The sequence below is a fragment of the Homalodisca vitripennis genome, unplaced genomic scaffold (assembly GCF_021130785.1).
Source record: "Homalodisca vitripennis isolate AUS2020 unplaced genomic scaffold, UT_GWSS_2.1 ScUCBcl_1597;HRSCAF=5428, whole genome shotgun sequence".
Classification (NCBI taxonomy): domain Eukaryota; kingdom Metazoa; phylum Arthropoda; class Insecta; order Hemiptera; family Cicadellidae; genus Homalodisca; species Homalodisca vitripennis.
The window spans coordinates 29,538-50,923 of NW_025777721.1; the positions used below are offsets into that span (position 1 = coordinate 29,538).

Here is a 21,386-nt window from a genome sequence, read left to right on the forward strand (position 1 = left end):
TACAAAAGCCATTCTGATTGTTGTCGTTACAACAATATTTTAGTGCCAGATTTTCAAGTTTTCTGCAACATGGCCTGTCTTGAGAGTGATCAATAGTTTATTGCAACATTACCACAGGATTTCAATTGTCACAATTACTAGGTTAGCTTAAGTCATGTAATTGACTCTAAGATTGAGTTTATAATAGATGCCTTTGAAATTGAAAGAGTAAAAAACAAAAAGACAACCAGTAAAACACAAAAACAAATTAAAATAGCAATGTTTCTAAATCACGATGTGAAAAGGTTAGCCACTCTCGGGGCAAGAACGGGAGCGCAATATTAAAAGAAGCACCACAAGTGTGTGCTGCTTTGTTTACGAAATTGCAATTTCAGGGTGGAGAGGATAAGCCATCGTCTTTCCGTATAATAACGAACTAACAAGAGTTGTTTCCATACTTGTGCATAATTTTATGCAGCAATAGCACGATAATACTATATATCTACCTACATATTTTCAATCTGAAGATGTACCTAGATGTTATGACAACTACTGAAGTATTATTCACATCGTATTTACACATAGGTATTTAATATCTCGTCATCGGTTATTATGAAACACGTACTCTTTGTTCGGGTCAATACTAGTGCTTTTTTTATTTCAGCGGAAATTCTGACAGCTATAACCCATAAATATAGTGAATATCACAATATTCGCTGAAGAATATACCATAATACAACAGACACGTTACAGCAAAGTCATAAAATAAGTTAAATATATCAACCATAATTACATTTCTGTTTACTGCAATTGCTATGATGAAAACAATAACAATCAAAAATTAAAATAAATATATGTGGTATTAACAGTTGATTTATTACGCACAAATTCCAAATAATTAGCTGAGTGTTCACACAATATATCAACATAAACAAAGGACACAGTATTTAATAATAACCGATGTTTTTTGTTTAGAGTAAGGTTGTGAAATATTAAAATGTATTATGAGCAAGGGATGTTGTGAGAGGATTGAAATAATAGGTTCGATGTATAGAGTTATGTTGTATGTATAGAGTTAGATCCTTTATCATGTATAAAGGAACGTTGAACGAATTTTGAACAGGTTTTATCATAATTCTGACCCCTTCAAGGATAAAAATCCAAAATTCCAGTTACTAAATCAAGCTTTCCTTCACATATTCCATACAATTTGAGATGATTAGTTCAATACATGGATCATAATACATACATTGTGCACTATGTCCACGTTCAAAGCAAGAACCTCCCAAAAACGAATGTGAGCTACATAAATAAAAACTGCATTTAGATGACCTCTGTAAAGTTTTTCTGTGAATAGAATACAGGAGTGCAGACTGTGTTGGCACAAACGCATGGTCGTTACATAACAGTCACGATGTAAAGTGGTGGAGACTTCATCCGATGTTGGCTAAACTTTCGCAAGAGCAGTTGTTCAGCATTGATGAGACGCCGTAAACCAATACAGTTAGTGAAAGAGACAGCTACTTCTATTAACGTGAACATACTAGATGTGGCAGAAAAGTAATGAGACAGGAATTACTGAGAGCGCTCTGGCAACACTTCAACATTTTCCTTATCGCAACTTGCACTTCGGTCTTTCCCAAAGACTCAGTGCAAGTTACTAGATGACCCTTTATAACATGATAGATAAGTGAAGTATTTCTAGTGTAGTGTGTTTTGAAAATGGAACAGCATAGTTTGGAGCAATGGTGTGCAATCATTTTTTGTTTGGCTGGGCGAGTCTGCGCTCTTTACTTTTGAAAAGCTTCAAAAAGCTTATTCTTGTAGGGAAAATTCATTACCAAAAGCTCAAGTGTTTTCTGTGGCGTAATGCATTGTTAGAAGGCCGAGAGTTATTTGAAGATGAAGCTCATTCTGAGAGACCTTCACATTGAAAACTGATGAGAACATCGAACAAACATGAGAACATCAAATCGAGGTCAGACCGTTCACTTACATTGAGACTAATGAGTATATAGTTGAATTTAAATCTTTTCGACCTTCAACAAATTCTGAGACAAGATTTGGGCATGAGAAAGGTGTGCGCCAAGATGGTACCAAAAACCTGACAATTGAACAAAAAGACAATCGCAAGACTGTGTGCCTTTATCTTCTTGATAGTACTGAAAATGACCCACATTTTTCATTATCGTGATGATTAGGGACGATCCATAAGTTTAGAGTATGATCCGGAAACAAAACAACAAAGTGAAGAGTGGCCCCAACCTCCTCGACCAAAAGATCTCGCGTCAGATCGGACCGTTAGATGCTCCTTCATAACGTTGCTCCCAGTCACACGGCAATCTACATCAACCAGATTTTGATCAATAAAGGTATGCCTGTGATTCCCCAGCCCCCCTAATCATCTGATCTCAGTCCCTGTGATTTTTATATGTTTCCTAAGATTAAAAACACTAGAAAGGGTGTTATCTGGGTACTATTGAAAACATCCAACAAAACGTAAACTAGGAACTAGACGCCATAACAGTAGAAGCCTTCCAGCACTGCTATGGAGAGTGGGGGAAACGCCTCCAGTGCTGCATGTCTGCCCAGGGAAACTACTTTGAAGTTAATAAAATCAATTTATAAAAATAGATTCAAATTACTTTGCACACTTGCATTTCCATTTGTTTTTTTTTTTTTTTTAACTTGAACTTTTCTGCTACACGTCGTAATATTAGCTCCTGGACAGATCAAATCAACTAATAATAGGTTCTTACTTTCCGTCAAATATCAGACATGCGCGATGTAGATAGAATCAGGATTCCAGATAAAAATTATGATACAAATTATCCGGTGGCGTTGTCATTTTGAAACTACACAAACACTCCAATGTTTATATTTCCATCCATGCAGTCAACCACAAATCATATAGGCTCGATAACTCTACTGCTCGATAATTTAAGAGAAACTCACGTGATAGCTCCTGGCATACACTTTGAAAGTCATGTTTATTGGGACAACATCCCTGTCCTTACAGCCATCTATAGGTACTTGAAATAGACCCTAAACATCTATAGCTACAATAGGAAGTTTATAAATTAAAAATATTTTTTATAACACATGGAGACTGCGATACATTTGATCCTAATTACAGTACATCAACCTCTCCTCTTTACTAAATTTATTTTTTTCGCCGCCACAGCGTTTATTTATAACAAAACAGTTAAGCAACGATAGAATCGTTAAGAGAAAATCTATCTGTCTCAATTTCCTCATGCGGTTGGGCAATATGCACTAAAATGAACATTACCAGTTTTATAGAGGTTCACGAAAGTAGCTTACGTCACACCCCGATAAAAACTCAAAGTAACCTCTCGTAAAGTAAAAGGGGGCTATAAAATGCTCTAAAAGGCATGGTGAAGAGAGCTCACTCCTGTAAAGCCTCTGTATTCTCAATCTTCAAAATATCTAATCAGCGATTTTAGTGACATTAAACACCCATTTTTCATTAAATTGTACCATATATAATAATCACATATGATTATTACAATAATTATTATCATTAAGCTTAATTTTGTTTATCAGAGAGTACTCTACAAGTTTCTACAACTAAAATAGTTTTAATTTTGCATGAAATGAAATGAAAATCACACGTTGTTTGGTAAAACTTTCTTTAGGAAATTAAATTGTTATCGCTCCAGTCAACTTTTATGCACATACTGTATTTACTTCATTTTCTTATCATCTACCATTATTCTTATTCTTTTGGCTTGATTATAGGACACCAATAAATTCTGTTTTAAATGCCTACTCCTTATGCAATGATAAAACATAATTTTTACTTTTCTACAATGTCATTGATACGAAGCTAATAATTTACATTCCCTCAGAGAAATATTGAGTTACGCTACCAAGCACAATGTATTCATTTATTTAGATTTGTTCTACCGAACGATGCAGAATGAAACATCCAGAGAATATCCTCCATGGCAGTAGTTAGCAGAGGGGTAGTGTCATTGAGGGGTAATCACTGTGAAACCGCCTCACCTGTTCGACTGTGAACTGGGCTGGAATAAGCTGCTGCCACAAACTATTACCCTTGGATTTACTTTTTTCTGTAAAAAAATTCGCAACTGTGTTATTTTTCACTCACTGGACATATTGTTTCGGAATAAAAAAGGATTTTGAGTTATTATATTTTTAAAATGATGTTGATATTTACTAATCGATATCAAGGTATAATTTTAACCTTATTTTATAATATTCGCTCTGAGTGCAGTGAACGAAACCATAAAAGGAATGTTGGAATCTCGGACATTTGTCATCATTATATTATGTTACAAAAATAGAACATAAAGTTTCGAGGATAGGGATCTATCTTCTTCTTCAGCATTCAAAAACCTTAAGAAATAAGATTAAACGTCGCATACAATTAAAGATTAAGATGTATTGTGACGAACTCCACGAAGTCCAAATTTGAGTAAACAAAATGTGTATTTAAAAATAACATATGGCTATAAGTCCAGTCTGGTGAGAGTGAACCCAAACAATGTTATTGCAAAAGAAAGCTAGACAGCACATTTCACACGCACCAAGGAAAGTGGAAGACTAGTAACAGTAGTAACACGTGACAAAATGTCCAAATTCCTTTCAAATCATCCATGACAAACCAAACAAATAACCATTGAAGTTGGCATGTACCACCCAGTTATAAAACCAAATAAATAAGAAATAAATTTTCATTACATAAATTAATTGGAAGTCTATATCATAGTACAACCATTAGAATTTTTACTTTTTTATGATCGAAGCTAAAGCCTAGAACCGTTTATCTCATTATTTAGGATACATAAGGTTAGGCTTAGATTTGTTAGCGTACGAACATTTTGCGTCCAAACCGAAATTCGAACCCGGATTCGTGGAGAGATAAATCGAGACGATCACTACGTAGCTGTCTTGGTTCCCATTTTGTAAGGTAATGAAAAAAATTGAATGTTAAGATCTGATTTTTTACAGTTAAGAGAAATATGTGTATTAGTTGTGATTAAGGGAATTGGAAATTATTTGTGAACTACATCTTAATGATGTAACATTTTTAAAGAAATCTGATTTGAGAAAGTAAAACACACTTGTGTGTGTGTGTGTGTGTGTGTGTGTGTGCGTGCGTGCGCGTACGTGTGTGTGTGTACGTGTGTGTGTGTGTGTGTGTGTGTGTGTGTGTGTGTGTGTGTGTGTGTGTGTGTGTGTGTGTGTGTGTGTGTGTGTGTGTGTGTGTGTGTGTGTGTGTGTGTGTGTGTGTGTGTGTGTGTGTGTGTGTGTGTGTGTGTGTGTGTGTGTGTGTGTGTGTGTGTGTGTGTGTGTGTGTGTGTGTGTGTGTGTGTGTGTGTGTGTGTGTGTGTGTGTGTGTGTGTGTAAAGAAATTTTACTTAAGAAAACTACTATTTTACTTATAAAAACCATGAAATCTCCCTTCATATGTTATATTCCACATATACTAAAATTCATACGCTATCTTCAGCCGTTCTTCTGTAGACCTAATTACAAGATGACGCAAACTACATTTTACTTTAAATAGCAAAAATTCCTTGAGGAACTATCAAAATATTTCCGAATTCATATTCTGAACTATCTGAACTGAACCCCTATGATAATGGACCATTTAACTAACTCATTACGACGAATCAGTTTTAAAGGGTGTATTACTGAAAGTCTTATTTGATAATAATGTTAGACAGCCTAAGATGGCCTCCAAAACCACCCCCTGTTGAAAAATGAATATAAATATATGTGCTATATAACGTGTCTTTTGGAAACGATAAATGACCCACAAACAACCCAAATAACTTGTTACTCAAATTTATCATATAAATATCTCAACTAAATTCGTTGACCAGCTTGCCACGCCATTTCGTTTCATCATGGCGGGCGTTTAAACTCTTAAAAAATTCACAAATCTGTTATTATAAGTTAGATAAAAATCAAAATTCTGTTCAAAGAAAAGGCTTTGGCTAATTCCGTTGGCTAGCTTGGTTCACTATTTTTTTTCATTACATTTTAAACTGTTCGAAAGATCTCAACTCCGTTATTATGAACCGATTAACCGAGGGAAACTAGAACTGTTCTGGAATGTTCTGCTAATGGATTTTGAGAGATTAAGTAAAGGTATATGCCATAAGAATAGATTAATAATATTTTCTGTTGTCCCAAAATGTACCTACTTCCTCCGACTGAGACGGTAGGACTATTTTGATTTACAACATTCCAAGACTAACCGAGAGTGTACTCACATATACTACACAATTTAGAAATAATTTGGATTAGGGTTACATTTCAAAAACTATTACCCAGTAGGATTGTTAAGAAATATGACTTTAGTACAATTTAAAAAATATCCGATTCACATTGGAAATATTTTGGGTTATTAACGTCAAATAATTAATGTTGCCATATTTGCTACTAATTATATTCAATTTTCTTAATTTTTATGTACATTTTTATTAATTTGTGTTTTATCACCTGATAAAAGAGTAAATAATAGTTAATAAAGCATCATGATTCAGTTATGTCTGCTACACTCAACTTTGGTCAATACCCACAAAAATCCTTTTTCCTTCAGTCCGTTCATCAATAAATATAGAACTAGGAAGCGTCTATATCTCCAGAGACCAAAGAGCAGTTACAGTAAGGAAGTTTATTGACTTGACTCGCCTCAGAACACATCTGTTCTGTTCAGATGGGAGTAAAAAGTTTGCGGTGCCACTTACAAAGGTGGAAACTTCTGTAAATGACTTGCTGTCCTAGAAAGTACAATAATATATTTACACACCACGACTCTATAAAATATCTTTGTACAAAATATTGGGTGGAATGTATTGTTTTCGGGAAAAGCGTTGTTTTCGTATTTTGTGTATGTTTATACTCCCTGTGCTTACTTGTTTATTTGAGTAGATATGCGGTATATAGCTACTGAACAAATTCTGTTCAAATTTGATACGAATTTGTGATCAACTAATATTCCCACTCAATTTTTGTATTCAAACTAGTTAACCAAATGTAATGTTTCCCTAAATTAAACAAAGTTTTGTAAAGCTGTTAACAATTCTAATTATATGTTTACAGTTATAAAGTATATCATCTGTAGCGTAATATTATGAATAAATTACCCTGAAACATTTCATAAGAATATGTAGGATTAAATTTAGAGTTACATTTTACATTTAGAGTAAAAATCAAAGCAATAAAAACTGTTTCATAGATTTAAATTCATGCATCGAACATTTCTCAAGACTCAATCTGAAGACAAACAGCTCAAAATCAAACTCAATAAATTTTTGCCTTTGGCATCGGCAAGAACAGGCGTATCGTCCCGCGGTAATGATGGACTATGTTCTCTTGGAAGAGGCCGAATCCGTTAAGTTCCTTAGAATGTACCTTGATCGAGGACTGACATGGAACTTTCACGTTGACAGCATCTGCTCCAAGGTTGCTTCTTGCATTTATGTTTTGCGTAACCTTGCAAAATTCTGTTCTATTGATGTATTAAAAACGGCCTGATACATCCATATTTGTCTTACGGTTTGAGACTGTGGAGAAGATGTTCTAAATACAAATTCGAAAGAATATTTTAGAGCTCAAAAGAAAGCTGTCAGAATCATTTACAAATTGAATTTCAGAGAGTCGTGCAAAGATGCCTTCAGAGAGCTTGGATTGTTAACTTCACCCTGTCTCTATATTCTCGACGTCGTTCTATACTGTCGACTCAATTGCGAGTTGATCCAAGGCAGTGACGTCCACCAATACGAGGCAAGAGGCAGGGACAACTTTCGGATTGTACAACGAGTGCATTTGAACACTTGCCGTCCCAAGTTGGTGTGAAACTGATAAACAAGCTGCCTAAGGGAATAAAACATCTCATTGATTCTAAACTATTCAAATCTCGATTAAAACACATCCTGGTGTCAAGGGCGTTTTACTCCGTTGAAGAGTTCATGTTGAGTTGCTGGGATGGAAATTATTGAAAACTATTGAAAACAAGAATAAAATTAACCCCCAGTTCTGTTATACAATTAAATAGCAATAACTGCAATGGAATTGTATATTATTATGAATGTACTTGACGCATGCATGCAATCTAATAATTGTTGACGCAATAAAGATTATTAATATTATCTTGTCTCTTAGTGCAGAATAAAATTCATCTGTGAGTCTTTTAATGAAAAATGTGTTTTAAACATCATAAGAACGGCTTATTTTTGTTTCCTTAATTAGTATTCTTAAACAAAATTCGTTATGAATCACAGCTTAACGCCAAGACACGCCGACAACCTTGAAGATCACAGGTGTTTATAAAATGAAAGCTTTATATTCCTACTCTTTCTTGACTAGTTGGAAGAAGCCTGAAATCTCTTAAACTTCAAAAAGGAATTAAAAGCTTACATACTTTTGACACAATAGTCTTCGACTGGCTCCGAAATCCATGTTGTCTATAGGAATATCTGGACTCTCTTCCATTTGTTTGACCGTATCCCCGACCGCGACTTCCAAGAGAAACTATCTTCCTCATAGCACTTAATGTTAAAGCACATAGTGTCATACCATCTAGATCTACAACTATATTATTTTAGATTGTACAAAACTACATGCTATAATATTAGGTGCTGAAACTGCACCTCATTAGACAGCCTTATTGGAGTATGCAATCTTCCCAATAACTCTGAAGTCACTTATCTCTATTGGAAGAAATTACCTTAGTACCTATTAGTTCAGTAAGAGTCATTTGAAAAAGTAACGGACCTACTTATTCCGCCTATACTCACTGAGCCCGTAAGCTCACCTATTAGTAGACTTTAACAGGACTGTAAACACCCATATTGTATGTTAAATTTCTCCGAACATCATTTTAATCATGAAGACAAATTGTCACCGCCGTGTTTTTTGCACCGGAAAGGAATATTATCGATATCCTAATTTTGCCGTTAAAATATCTCCAAGCTTGACGAGGTTATCCAGAAATCTCCACTATGTATCCAGTTCTATTAGTAAATTACAGTATATCAATTACTGTAAGCGAGTCACAAGAATACTCCTGGTCTCTTTGCATACCGGTAAATTCAAGGTGCTAATAACCTCCCTTGAGACTATAATTATAATCGTGTGCACTAATTTGTGAAAAAAAGCTGTTGACAATTTTTTTAACTACACTAAAAGTCCGTATTTAGTAATTGTGATTAATGTACGCTTTACTACTGTAATAATAACATCATTTAATCAATTGCTTACAAATGAATTAGCACAGTTTAATTTAGTGCATTACCCACAACGTCACTTAACTGCGATATCCGCACAGGTTAACTCTACGGATAATCGAGGGTGTTCAAAAGACATAATCAATGTTTTCTATCCTGCATGGTACAATGTCAGTGGAAATTTCACTTTTATGCTATGATATTATTTACAAATTTGTGCTATTTCTGTGTCACCATTCATTCAATAAATTCGTTTAAGTCAATACCAAGTTTGCATCCAAGTAAATTAGAAATGAACTTGGAATATTTTCCACTTTATAAAAATCTGTACCTTTATTACATAAACATCCGTGTTCCATTAATGTACACATTATCTGCCTATCTGCAGCAACATGGCAAACAGAATAGATTACAGTACCAGTTGTTTACTGCATGAATCGGTGTAATTATTCCGGGAAATTTGGAGTGAATGACGCAGTTTAGAACACACAATAGTTTAAGTAATTCTGACAAGTTATTCCAGGCCAGTTCACATTTGTGCTAATTGCGCAGGTGGGTTCACAGTCGTTGCCTACCTCACAATGCAGTCAGTTAACAGCTGCAATCGTTTGAAGCTAACAACTCCACCACCGATTAGATTTTCTAAACCCACATGTGCTTGATACTTTAATATGATAACCATCTTTTTTCTATCCATGTAATTACTTCATTATTTATGAACTTTATTAAATATAATACCTTAAAATACTGAACATGGTGGTACTCAAAGTGATCAAGGTTGTAGATGTAATACCATAATTCAGTCTGATTGGTGTTAACGTTTGTCATCTGAAAATTTCCAATTTTTTAGAGGTTAATTAGAAAAAATGGATCGTGACATTTTATTTATACGTAACATTCTGAGTGTATTTTACATTTCAGGACCTACCTATAATTTTGAGCAGGAACATTTTATAGATTCGTAAAATGGACTTTTCCGCTTTCCTTTAGATCATATTTACATATTTGAAATTTCAATAGTGCTTAACTTCACGCAATGAAAAGTATGTATAAAACAAAGGTATTTGCGAAAATTCTATACTATTTCTTTGGAGTAATAAGAGAAACCTCAGTAACAATCAAGAAAGCTGTAATAAATAATATAGCACCTGATTATGAAAAACTTAGTAGCCTGTAATAAAGAAGTGATATTTATCATTGATTGATTATGCTTAGGCCAATCACGATTCAGCTCCGTTTCCTTTAGTTATTTGTATGAGCGGATATGTTTCACTTGCAATTTCAGTTCAAAATATTACGTTGACGATCTCCACAGCTCGGCCGACATATTTCAAGAATTTAGATTGTATTATGAATGGGGTTCACCGGAAAACAAATAAATTGTCTACAACAAGCGGTGTAAAGCTAAGAACTAATAACTAGTACGAGGTTATTAATTTGTAACCGTAATCCCAAATTGGGAAGTTCAGATCAAGTATAACGTATATTGAAATGTATTCTTTTTAAATACTTTATATATATATATATATATTGGAGGACATACATAATATACATACATATATAAAACTACCCCAAATAGCTACTAATGGTGTTGCCCTTCACTATAAAACATGACGATTGCTTTAATATTCCTCCATTTTTCATTTTAAAATTATAAATTCCATTGAATTTCATATTTTTAGTGAAATATTGTTGAACAATTAAAAATACCCTAGATTATGTATTAATCCTACGTACGTACGTTTTGTCATCCCCAAAATTAAACAATGCCCCAGTAGCCCATTTCTTACTGTAATATATAATATATAAAACTTTCTCCCTTCACAATATAAGCTATGAGTTCCCTTAAATTAATTTTTATTACATTTTTAGCTTTGTATATAATACTCAATGGGCTGCATAGAGACAGATGATTTGTAGGGTAAGCTGATCGTTTCCCTATTTGTCTAGGTAATTTAAGATATCCCATGATTTAGCATTTTTTGCCGCCCCATCTCTCCCTGGTTCATTCTTAGGCATGATCATCTCGAAGAGTGTTGCTCGATTTGAAATGAATGAATGAATATCCGAGAATATGGTGTTGTTACATTTCCTTTCTTTAAAGTTTTTAGAATGTGAGTGAAATTGCCCACAAGGTGTGGGTTTGTCCCCTTTGACCCTTGTTAAGTGTTGTTTGTGGAATTGTCCATCCTCCCCCTCGATGCCAGGTAATTCTGAGTGTTGAGAACTGTTTTTGTGCCCTCTTGTGCAGTCAAATTCGTATATAAACGGTGGAGGAAACATTGTTTAATTATGCTGTGCTGTGTGTGACGAGTAAGAACAGCGTCGGTGGGTCCGGCATTCTTTCTTTACCGTATCGTTGTTTGCCGGCTTTCCACATGTGTACTTGAAAATAAAGTCATTTTTCATTTAATTTCATTTCTACCTCTACCTCTCCTACCCACGTCTTTTAATTCAATTATGTGATAAATCTTTTAGAAGCATTTTAGGTTCACTTCGAGCCGTATCAATTTATAACATAGATAGGAGGCTCTTTAAATCTCTACACTGCTCACTTATACTGAATAATCTTATCAAGAATCAGATTGTTATTTCTGAAGCCGTGCACATAGGTCGGCAAGAAACACTTATTTAAAACTGCAGCCGACACAACTAAACTTTTTCACTTTTGCGACGAGTAATTCAAATTACTGCTTGCATATGCAAGCAGCAAGGGGTTGTTGTAATTATTAGATGTCTTAGTTTAGGCTAGTTATCTAACTTAACGTGTTTTGTACTCGTATATATTATTTTAAACGATAGACTTTTACAAAAATATGAATGGATTATTCTGTTACTGCTCAGGAAACACAATACTTCTCTCTCAAAATAGGTAATACGACTGTGTTTATCTGAGTACAGAAAGGTTTATGGACTATCAACACAGTTATGGGCTTCAAGGCCATTACTAGTGCAATATAACTGTTCAGAGTTGCAATTCTGAGTTGCAAATTGCCCGACTTGCTGTTCAATAAAATATGAAAATGTAAATTGATTAACTTTATCTTTTAATCTTATTCTTTATTTATTTTTATTCTTTTCGAAATATTGAGTGGACTTTTGGAATTAGTTTAATTTATTAGTATATTAAATGTTTACTTAACATTTTCGATCACGTACAGTTTTTAATTTTGTATAAATTATTAATGGAATAAAATAAACAAAATGATCTGATTTTTTAATGTTTATATCTTTTTACTATAAATTATTAGAAATCCAATGTAAATCAAATTATTTTCTGTGGATTTGAATGAATAATTATGATGTTATATGATAAAATTATAATATATTTGTAGTTTTCTTCCTGAAAAATTGGACTCTATCATTATTTATAAAACAGTACCGATATTATAATGTTTGGTTATAGATGCTGCTAATAGGTATAATTTATTTTAAATATAGGAACAAAAGGCAAAATATAACATATGTTGTTACTTGGTGCCAAATATTATAAACAAAATGTTATATCAATATAAAATATTAAATAGATAATCATGTAGCGTAACAAAGGAAGCCAAAGAGTAAAACGAAAGTATATAACCATCAAAGCAAAACTAAACTAAAACACACACTTATGTATGTATAATAATTTTAACCCAGATAAAAAGATTAAATATTTTGTGTCGTATAACGGGTAGTGTTCTTGAACAATTTCGATCTAATTGCTGAAACATGTAATAAAAATAACATATTAATTTAATTTACAAATTATTGAAATATGCATTATTACTTCCAATATATTGGGTAATATTCAATAAACGTGTTTAAATTTATCTTAAGTTTTAAAAAAGGTGTATAAGTTCAGAAATCAATCTATATGTATGTTTCTAAACTAATATATAGTTGTTGTGTTATATAATTTTAAATTTTACGAATGACTTTTCCTACTAATTAAGGATAAATTAAGACAACAATCGTGTCTTACAAGAGTAAAATTTAGGAAAATGTAGCAATCTGGAAAATTTGAAGACTTTACGTAGCTGAGGACTCCTAACACACCCAAAAATTATGCACTGAGTTTAAATTATATTTGTTTTCTTATTTATAAGATGTAATCTGTAACGTGACCAAAATACTGTTTAAATAAAATTAAAATTGTATTTTTGCTTAGTCTGTCATTTATTTACATGCTTGTAAAATATAATTACAATGTTATGCAAATATTTAAGCAATTTAAAAACAATCAAAATTTGAATAACACTTTGTATGAATTAATCCATTCATACATACAATTCATTTCATTACGTACAAGTATTAACGGTCTTAACCACCCAATCCCTCCCTTATCCCCCACCATTAACATCTTCATAACTAGCAATCTCTTCATCTATCTGCTAAGCTATAACACTTATACAGAGAATCACTTGCACAACAAATTACCTCTCTGAAACCACTCTTTGATGACCTAAGTGGTTTCATGACAAAGAGCACCACTCAAAAGGATCTGGATTTAAGCATCTCTCGAGCCCCAAAGCTGGTGGCCACCGAAGCATGATGAGGTTATTGAGAAGTCGCTACTGAAAGCCTGTCAGAGGACAAAGTAAGAGGTTCTCTTTACATTCGTGGGCAGCCACGTAGTAAACCGTGATTGAAGGTTGTGTAGTTGATGAAACACATTCACCAACCTATAAAAGCGGTTTAATTTAATATAGATCAATTAACGCCAGATACATTTTAATTAGTAATATTTAAACGTTTAAGAGGAAAACATTTAGATAATTTTATTCCATTTTTGGTTGAATTGAAGCAGTAACCTATTAATTAGATAGAGACTTTATTTTCAGGCTGAATGCAAGAAATGCCAGTTTAGACCAATCGAAACCATTTAAGATATGAAATATATGCTATAGCCTACACAGTTTATTATCTCCCTTGGAAACAGCGCAATGATATTCTTCATTATACTGAACAACAAATTTTTTGAGAAGATTCTATGCTGCCCGCATGACCTAAGGCGTCGTTCTAAATTGGAGAGAAGTGCTTCAGTATCCATCTCGTACTATACCACCTCCTCCTCTCAGTCACATCACAAATCTACAGTCTCTCACCGTCTCTTGAGCGTGCAGCACATGCTTGTACAGTGCGCCTGTTTTGTGCAGTGATTGTTTGTGCTTGTGCTGACCGCTTCGGATTTACATGTTTAATCCTGACTTAGACATACAACTGCTTGCTTAACCTTATGCCTTAAAGTTTTTGACGGCTGAAGAAGAGGATGTATCCCAATCCTCCAAATGTAGTGTTCTACTTTTGCAACATACAACAATGTGGAATGTCCTACTATTGTTTGTAGCAACAGGAATAAAATTACTGTTTTATACATTATTTGTTTTAGTTTTATATTTTTAATGCAGTATAATTTCTTTCCTTGTTAAAATCTAATGTTGTACCCTGATTTAACTATTTATTTAATATTCAATCTAAACAAATTAAAATAAATTACAAATAATATGTTATCTTAATTTGCTGTTGACACTTCACAAAACCAAACTCATTGAGATATGTTTTCCAATTTAGAAATGTAATTATTTTGTGACGGCGTGAATGTGATTACTTTCTAATAATTTTGGAGTAATTCATGTCGTTTAGAAAAAAGTAAAAACCTTTATAAACTACTATTTCATTATATTACTTACTCACAGGCAAGTAATCAACTTTTAAACCCTCTCTTGTTGCTTTTTAGCTACAATTCAATAATTAAATATTTATAATTATTTAACAATTTAATTTATAAACATTTAAAACTCTTTTACTAAACTTCGTCCATTGTTTCCACTGCACAATATAAATCCATATATAGTTAAGTTTTTAAAACAGTATATTTTACAACAGCAGAAAGAACTTCTTCGTTTGGAAATTTTAAAAATACGTTATTTGATTGCATTTGATTTTCGGCGAAAGTCAAAAACCCTGCTTCTGTTAGAACTTGTAAAAAGAAATTCTCACAATACTGTGGCAGTTCCTCGACCTTATTTCTAATAAATTCTACCTCCACGATTTTTATATCTTTCTCCAAATTCATATTGACAGTCTTCTTCGTGACTAGGTCAAGGATGAGCCGTTTCAAATTATCAACTTCTAGCATCCTACGCACTAGATCGGGGGCTAACGCCGATCCTGTCCAGAACACCATTGTATTTTTATGTGACAAATACTCTATTATTGAGAAAGGGTTGCACACTTTGAATAAACCATCATAGGAAGAGTAGCCTCCATACCATTTGAGACCTTCCACCTTTTCTTCCTTTGAAGTGTTGAATTTCGCCATGAGCCGGTCTACCTCATCGTAAGTGAATCCGTAAAAGCGACTAAACTCTATTCTCTGCATGAAAGATACACGTTCTATCAAACTCACCGCAGGCCCTTTCAATCCATATATCCAACTTTCGCCGCACAACAATGCGTGAGATATGACAGTAGAGTTGTGGAACGTGGTGTTGAGAATCGAAGAATACAACCCAACTACTAAGCTGAGATCGAGGTGATTTTTTAGAATTCCTTCTGTTATTCCTCTTCCGAATTCATCTGCTAATAAAATTACTTGTTTTCCATGATGTTGGTATAACACGTCTGCCAAGAAGGCCAAACCATTGGCAACAGTGTCCGTGTCCAACAGCTTGATGTTAGTGAGGTCTGTGTAGATTTCCAACATCTTTATTTGATCTTCGCCCAACTTTTCACTCTCTAGGAGGTAGGCATGCTCTATGAAGGCATTGTACAAAGAGACTTTGAATGATGTAAAGGTGTGTTCGTAGTTTGACGAATATCCTCGTATCTTCAGATTAAAGTGTATTACGGGATATTGTCCAAGATTGTTCCTAACAAACTCTTCACTCTCCCATATTTTCGTCCAAATAAATTGATTCTCTATAACTTTCTTTGGACGGTGACTAGACAAGAACAAACCTATCATGTCCAGGTTCGTAGACTTCCCAAACTTACTAGGAGCATTTATAAACAAATATTTGTGCTTGAGAAACTCGTAGATTAACGGAGTCTTGTCCACAAAAGTCGGCTTATTCCGTATCCTAGCAAAAGAATTATCTCTAATATCCGAGGAAAAACAAATCTTCACTAAAATCGCAAACAAAAACAATGCTGATGCCATAAATTAAAGTAAACACAAAAACTGCTGTCAACTATTGCTGGCTATTGTAACATACTATCAATGCATTTTGAATGAATGAGCACTATCAGAATTGAAATCAAAGATAAGATAAATAAATGTGTTGTTCTGCTATCTAAAAATAAGTGGGTCTATAAAATATTGAATGACTGTACAGTTTGGACAATAATGTGCTATTATAGTGTATAAAAGTGATTATATCTCATCAGCTAGCTTGAAGATTTCTTCGTAAACAACTTGTTGGTTTAGAACTAAGAAACGGATAACTAGCCTATGTTTTGTAATACATTTTATAGTGTACACCGGAGTGCCTTCGATTAATACAATAGTTTGTGTTCTTTACACTTTTATTTAACAAATATTTTATGAAATCGACAAGAAAATATTGGTTAGAAACACATATTATGGTTTTTAAAATTACAAGTGGGCAAGACAATGTAATCAGTGCGCGTAATTTATATTAATTCCGTAGCACAACAACAGTTTCACTTTTGTAAATCATGTGAGAAAAGGATCTCAAATTTAATTAGTTCTTCCTTGATTAACAATGGCATTAACAATATAGAAAATACTTACATAAGCTTTTCTTCCATAAAAATCTGAAGGACACATGATTCTAATTGGATGTTGTTTTACTGAAACGAACAGCTCATTGTGCTTATCTATAGTCTTGTACTTTTGTACTACGTACTCGTCTCTAGCAATCCAAAAATCATTCATTTAAAGAACTTGTTAAATTTAAATTAGTATTCCTTAAAAATTGACAAGGAAAATTAAAACATGCAAAATACAATGCTTTCAAAAACAGCTAATTAACAATTAGTGCGCAAATGTCTTTCTTTTTTCAATATAAATAAGTAATTGCGCTGATTTTTAATGTTCTCGTATCTTATGTAAAGACATGTCATAAATAACTACTGTAAATGCAATCTTTAAATATATCGTTTGCTCCAAAAAACAGTTTGTAATGTATGTGAAAGTCTGTATAGTAATATTAGCACTAGTTACAATGTTATGTGAATGTGTCAGTGCTTTAAATCAAAACAAGTTTGTTGGAATCAGAAATAAACTAAATTTTGTAGATAAAACTTTACTGATTAGAGAAATTTTGAAACACAGGATAGTTTTCATAAGTGCTCCTAAAGGTTTTGGAAAGTCCACAAATCTTGAAATGATCGGTTTGTTCTTATCGAACCGCCACAAAAAGAGTGAGATAGCGATACATTTCAAAGAAACTAAAATATCAGATGAAAAGGAATTTGTAAAGGCTCACCTCGGTGAGTACCCAGTGATCCAGTGCGATCTTTTAGCGGAAAGTGATTTCACTAGTTTTGAGTCAGTACTAGCCTCATTTAAAGAGTCACTTCACAGTGCCTTTGTGGAGCACAGATACTTACTAAAGAGTGAGAAAATCCCTAAGGAAATGAAGACTATTTTGAAACAATACACTAACTTAACAGATATTCTACAAGCGAACAGCACCGAAGAAGTCGTTGAAGGCCTGGACTTTCTATCGGAAATACTTCACAAACATTATGCCAAACCTGTAGTATTGTTGGTAAACGGGTTTGGCCAAGCAGTGACCGAAAATATTATTCAGAAAAGTGAAGATGTCACTTCTATTTTAAATCTGTACTCGTTGATGATTCGAACCACGTTTGTAAATAGCAGTACAATTTCTCATGTGGTGTTAAGTGGGGAGACTTGGCTCTACGGACTAAAAGGCACACCTTTGACTTTAATAGATTACGCCGGTTTCCTGCAAAGACCAGAGTTTAGTCTCTTCTACGGATTCACTCACAATGAAGCAGATGACCTGATGAGGAGATTTAAAGTTCAAGGGATCAAAGAGAAGAGGCTTACAAGTGGTTCGGCGGATACTCCAGCCTTGATGGGAAAGTTCAAGTGTTCAATCCAACTTCATTACTTAAATTTCTCCAATACAAACATTTAAAAAAGTATTGGATAGGTTCCCAGCTAGGTACAGACTTGATTGAATTAATGCTTCATGAGTTAAATTTCAAGAATAACTTCACAAATTTAGTAACAAATGGAAGTTATTCCATAAAAATTAATCTTGAAAAAGACATGCGATTAGTGTGTTTGGAAAATCTTAAAAACAAAATTACACAAATACCGGAACACTGTGGAAATTTCTTCTATCGAGTTCTTTTGGAAGCAGGGTATCTAACATTTATGGATAATCAGGGTAAAGACAAAAAGAATGTGGCTTTAGCTTTGCCGAATGAAGAAATTCGTTCTTACTTTAACCGTTACATTTCAAAATTTAATGTTGTACAGTGGCATAATGAAAGTTTTGTGAATTTGGAACAGATATTGTCAAAAACGTAACACTGGTGATGTTGATTACTTGGTGTGGATAATGTTTTCATTGAGTGCCTAAGTAAGACAGTCAGAAAGAACGTTGTTTGAACACAACAAAAGGATTGATAGTACTATACCCCCTTGTGCATGTAAAGTTCTAGTTGATTGGAACATCCATCAAGTATTAGAGATGAATACACCTTAACGCTTGTGGTACAATATAAAAATCATGCTATATCTACATTAGTTACTTGTGTTATTAGGAATGTGTCACTAATGATGTGTTAGTATTTTTAGGTAATGCAACCAGCTATAGGTTAGATATCTTTAATTTTCTAGTCACAGCTTTATAAAACAAATTTCATGTTAATAGGAAAGATAGAAAAATAATTGTTATTACCCCTAAGGACTTAGGTAATTACCGTATAATTCTTAGGTAATTTTTAAACCACCTCGAGGAAAATGGCTGAAGTTAAGGTGTAATTTTTTAAATTACGTTAATAAATTATGACATCAGGGGATCATACATTATTTAATGATTCAAAACTCAAGGAAATGCCATATTTAATTCCAAAAAGTACTACTTCTGGGAATTGCCTTTTCCACAGAAACATGTTATCCACAGAAATCTGTAATAAATCTGTAATGTAAAATCTGTCTCTCTGTAATCTTTCATTATAAATATGTAAAAAATCATCTTCTACATTCAGCCGTTTTTTCTACCCTGATTTCGTGCAAATAGCATACTTAATAAACAAAAAGATTATACTTAGTGTTGCCATCTTTATTATGCTTTTTTCAAAGTTAATTAGACTACGTTGTACAAAAAATATCAAAATAAAATACTTATTAAATTAGGCTTAATTGAAATTTTGTAGACTTACAGAACTGAAGGAAACAGGACTTTCCAGACATTTTCTATTGTTCAGCCATACAAAAATATCAGTAACAATAAGTTCAGAGATCTGTAAATTGATCTTTTCCTCGGGCGAATAACTAACACATTATCATACCAGACCGTTGTGATACGCATAACTCAGTTGTCACAACTATATTGTTAGTCAACTCCATGCAAATTAACTCTAAAACATGCACTAATGAAAACAAACCTCTAATTATTAAAACTTAACTAACATAAGAAAGATCTTCACACACCGACCAACCACATAGAACTGACCAGAGACCAATAGTATAAATAAATAAATAGTGAACGGCGAGTTGGCCCACAACATGGTTGTGATCCCTGACGTACCCGTGTCACAATGCTCTGGTGTGATTCGTAGTGAAACGTAGTGTTACTGATTGTAGTGTATCACTGATCGATGGCAAAAATCCGGAAACCCTCCTGTTTCCTCCACAATCCTGCCATTGTTAAAAACAAGCTTCTTACAGAACTAGTGCACGATTTTAGGTGCCATCGGAGGAACGTAGTAGCAAGCTAGACCTGCAAACAATCAACCCTTTCCAACTAAAATAACATATAATGTACGGTAATGATTCGGGATTGATGAATTTGCATTGATTAATTTCATCCAATCCTAAAAGCGAAGACCAAATACTGGCCACATTGAGGTTGTCTAGTATCCTGAATCATAATTACGAATACTTAGGTAATTCTAGTAATTTGCCCTTTTAGATTTAATTATTCAGTTGGAATACTTTTTCTGGTAATTTTGTATTACCCGGAGGCCACTATTTTTTGATCAGTTCTCTTTGTTTGTTCTCTATAATAATGTAGTTTTTTATGTTCCCGGTAAGAAAACACGCTAAAAAATAGTGGCCCCGGATAGTAACCTTTTTCATTATAAATATGGTTGCTAATAATATAAAAATCTATAAAAATAACATTTTACATCTCAATTTAAATCTGTAATTATTTAATGTCTGCTTGGTTTAAGCCTGCAATTATCTTGAGCTCATACATAGTTATTATATAAAACACAATTCGAAGGTATTTCCAGAGGTGACCACCAATCATATACAAGTAAGGTTATGGAAATGTTCGTTAATTACGGTATTCATCGTAACTTAATAATTAAGTTAGGGACAAAGCTTTGTAAGCCTTATTTAGGATTCTACTAGGGACTTAACATAATCGTGTCGTTGTCCGTCCGTCTGAGCAAAGACTTATTGATTTTAGGGCGGTCCGTCAGTCTGTCTGTCCGTCTGTTCGCTGAACTTTTCTTTACACTCTATCCGGCCCTTCGATACTCCGGTGTATCGATATTTAGTACATTATGTAGACACATTGTGGTAGAATACGCCGATTCATTTATATAGCTGTACTTTATATGCATAATATTAAAAACAACGAAATGTATACATCTCCCCCTTTATGCAACCTCCCATCCTCGAGAACAAATCCTGAATTTGCTACTGCCTCCTCGATTATAGAATAATATGTTGTTGAATTGTAATTAACACTCTTTTCTTTTCTTGTATCCTATCCACTTCATCTATTACTCATTGGTTATATTTCAATAAAAAATAATTTTCTTAAAATACGAACTACGAAATCGTAAGCTCTATCGACAAAGTATTTACACAAAATTCTAATCTGAAAGATGAGAGCCAATTTCCGATTTACAAGCGCACAAAACCTATTATTTCGTGAAATCAATAATTAATGTCTTCTAAGACATAATCGATCATAACCAAGCTAGTTTTTGAGAAAAGTTGGAATGAGCAGCTAG

The 21,386-nt window shown here is 33.5% G+C and overlaps 2 protein-coding genes across 2 annotated transcripts; one reads left to right on the forward strand and one right to left on the reverse strand.

Moving 5' to 3' along the window:
• Window positions 1-15,042: 15,042 nt before the first annotated feature.
• LOC124371550 lies at window positions 15,043-16,457 on the reverse strand. The gene has a single exon (XM_046829901.1). It carries the CDS (start codon window positions 16,348-16,350, stop codon window positions 15,043-15,045), a length of 1,308 nt encoding a protein of 435 aa, XP_046685857.1. The 5' UTR covers window positions 16,351-16,457.
• Window positions 16,458-17,327: 870 nt separating this feature from the next.
• On the forward strand, window positions 17,328-19,351 carry LOC124371548. Its single transcript, XM_046829899.1, has one exon. It carries the CDS (start codon window positions 17,336-17,338, stop codon window positions 18,320-18,322), a length of 987 nt encoding a protein of 328 aa, XP_046685855.1. The 5' UTR covers window positions 17,328-17,335; the 3' UTR covers window positions 18,323-19,351.
• Window positions 19,352-21,386: the final 2,035 nt, after the last annotated feature.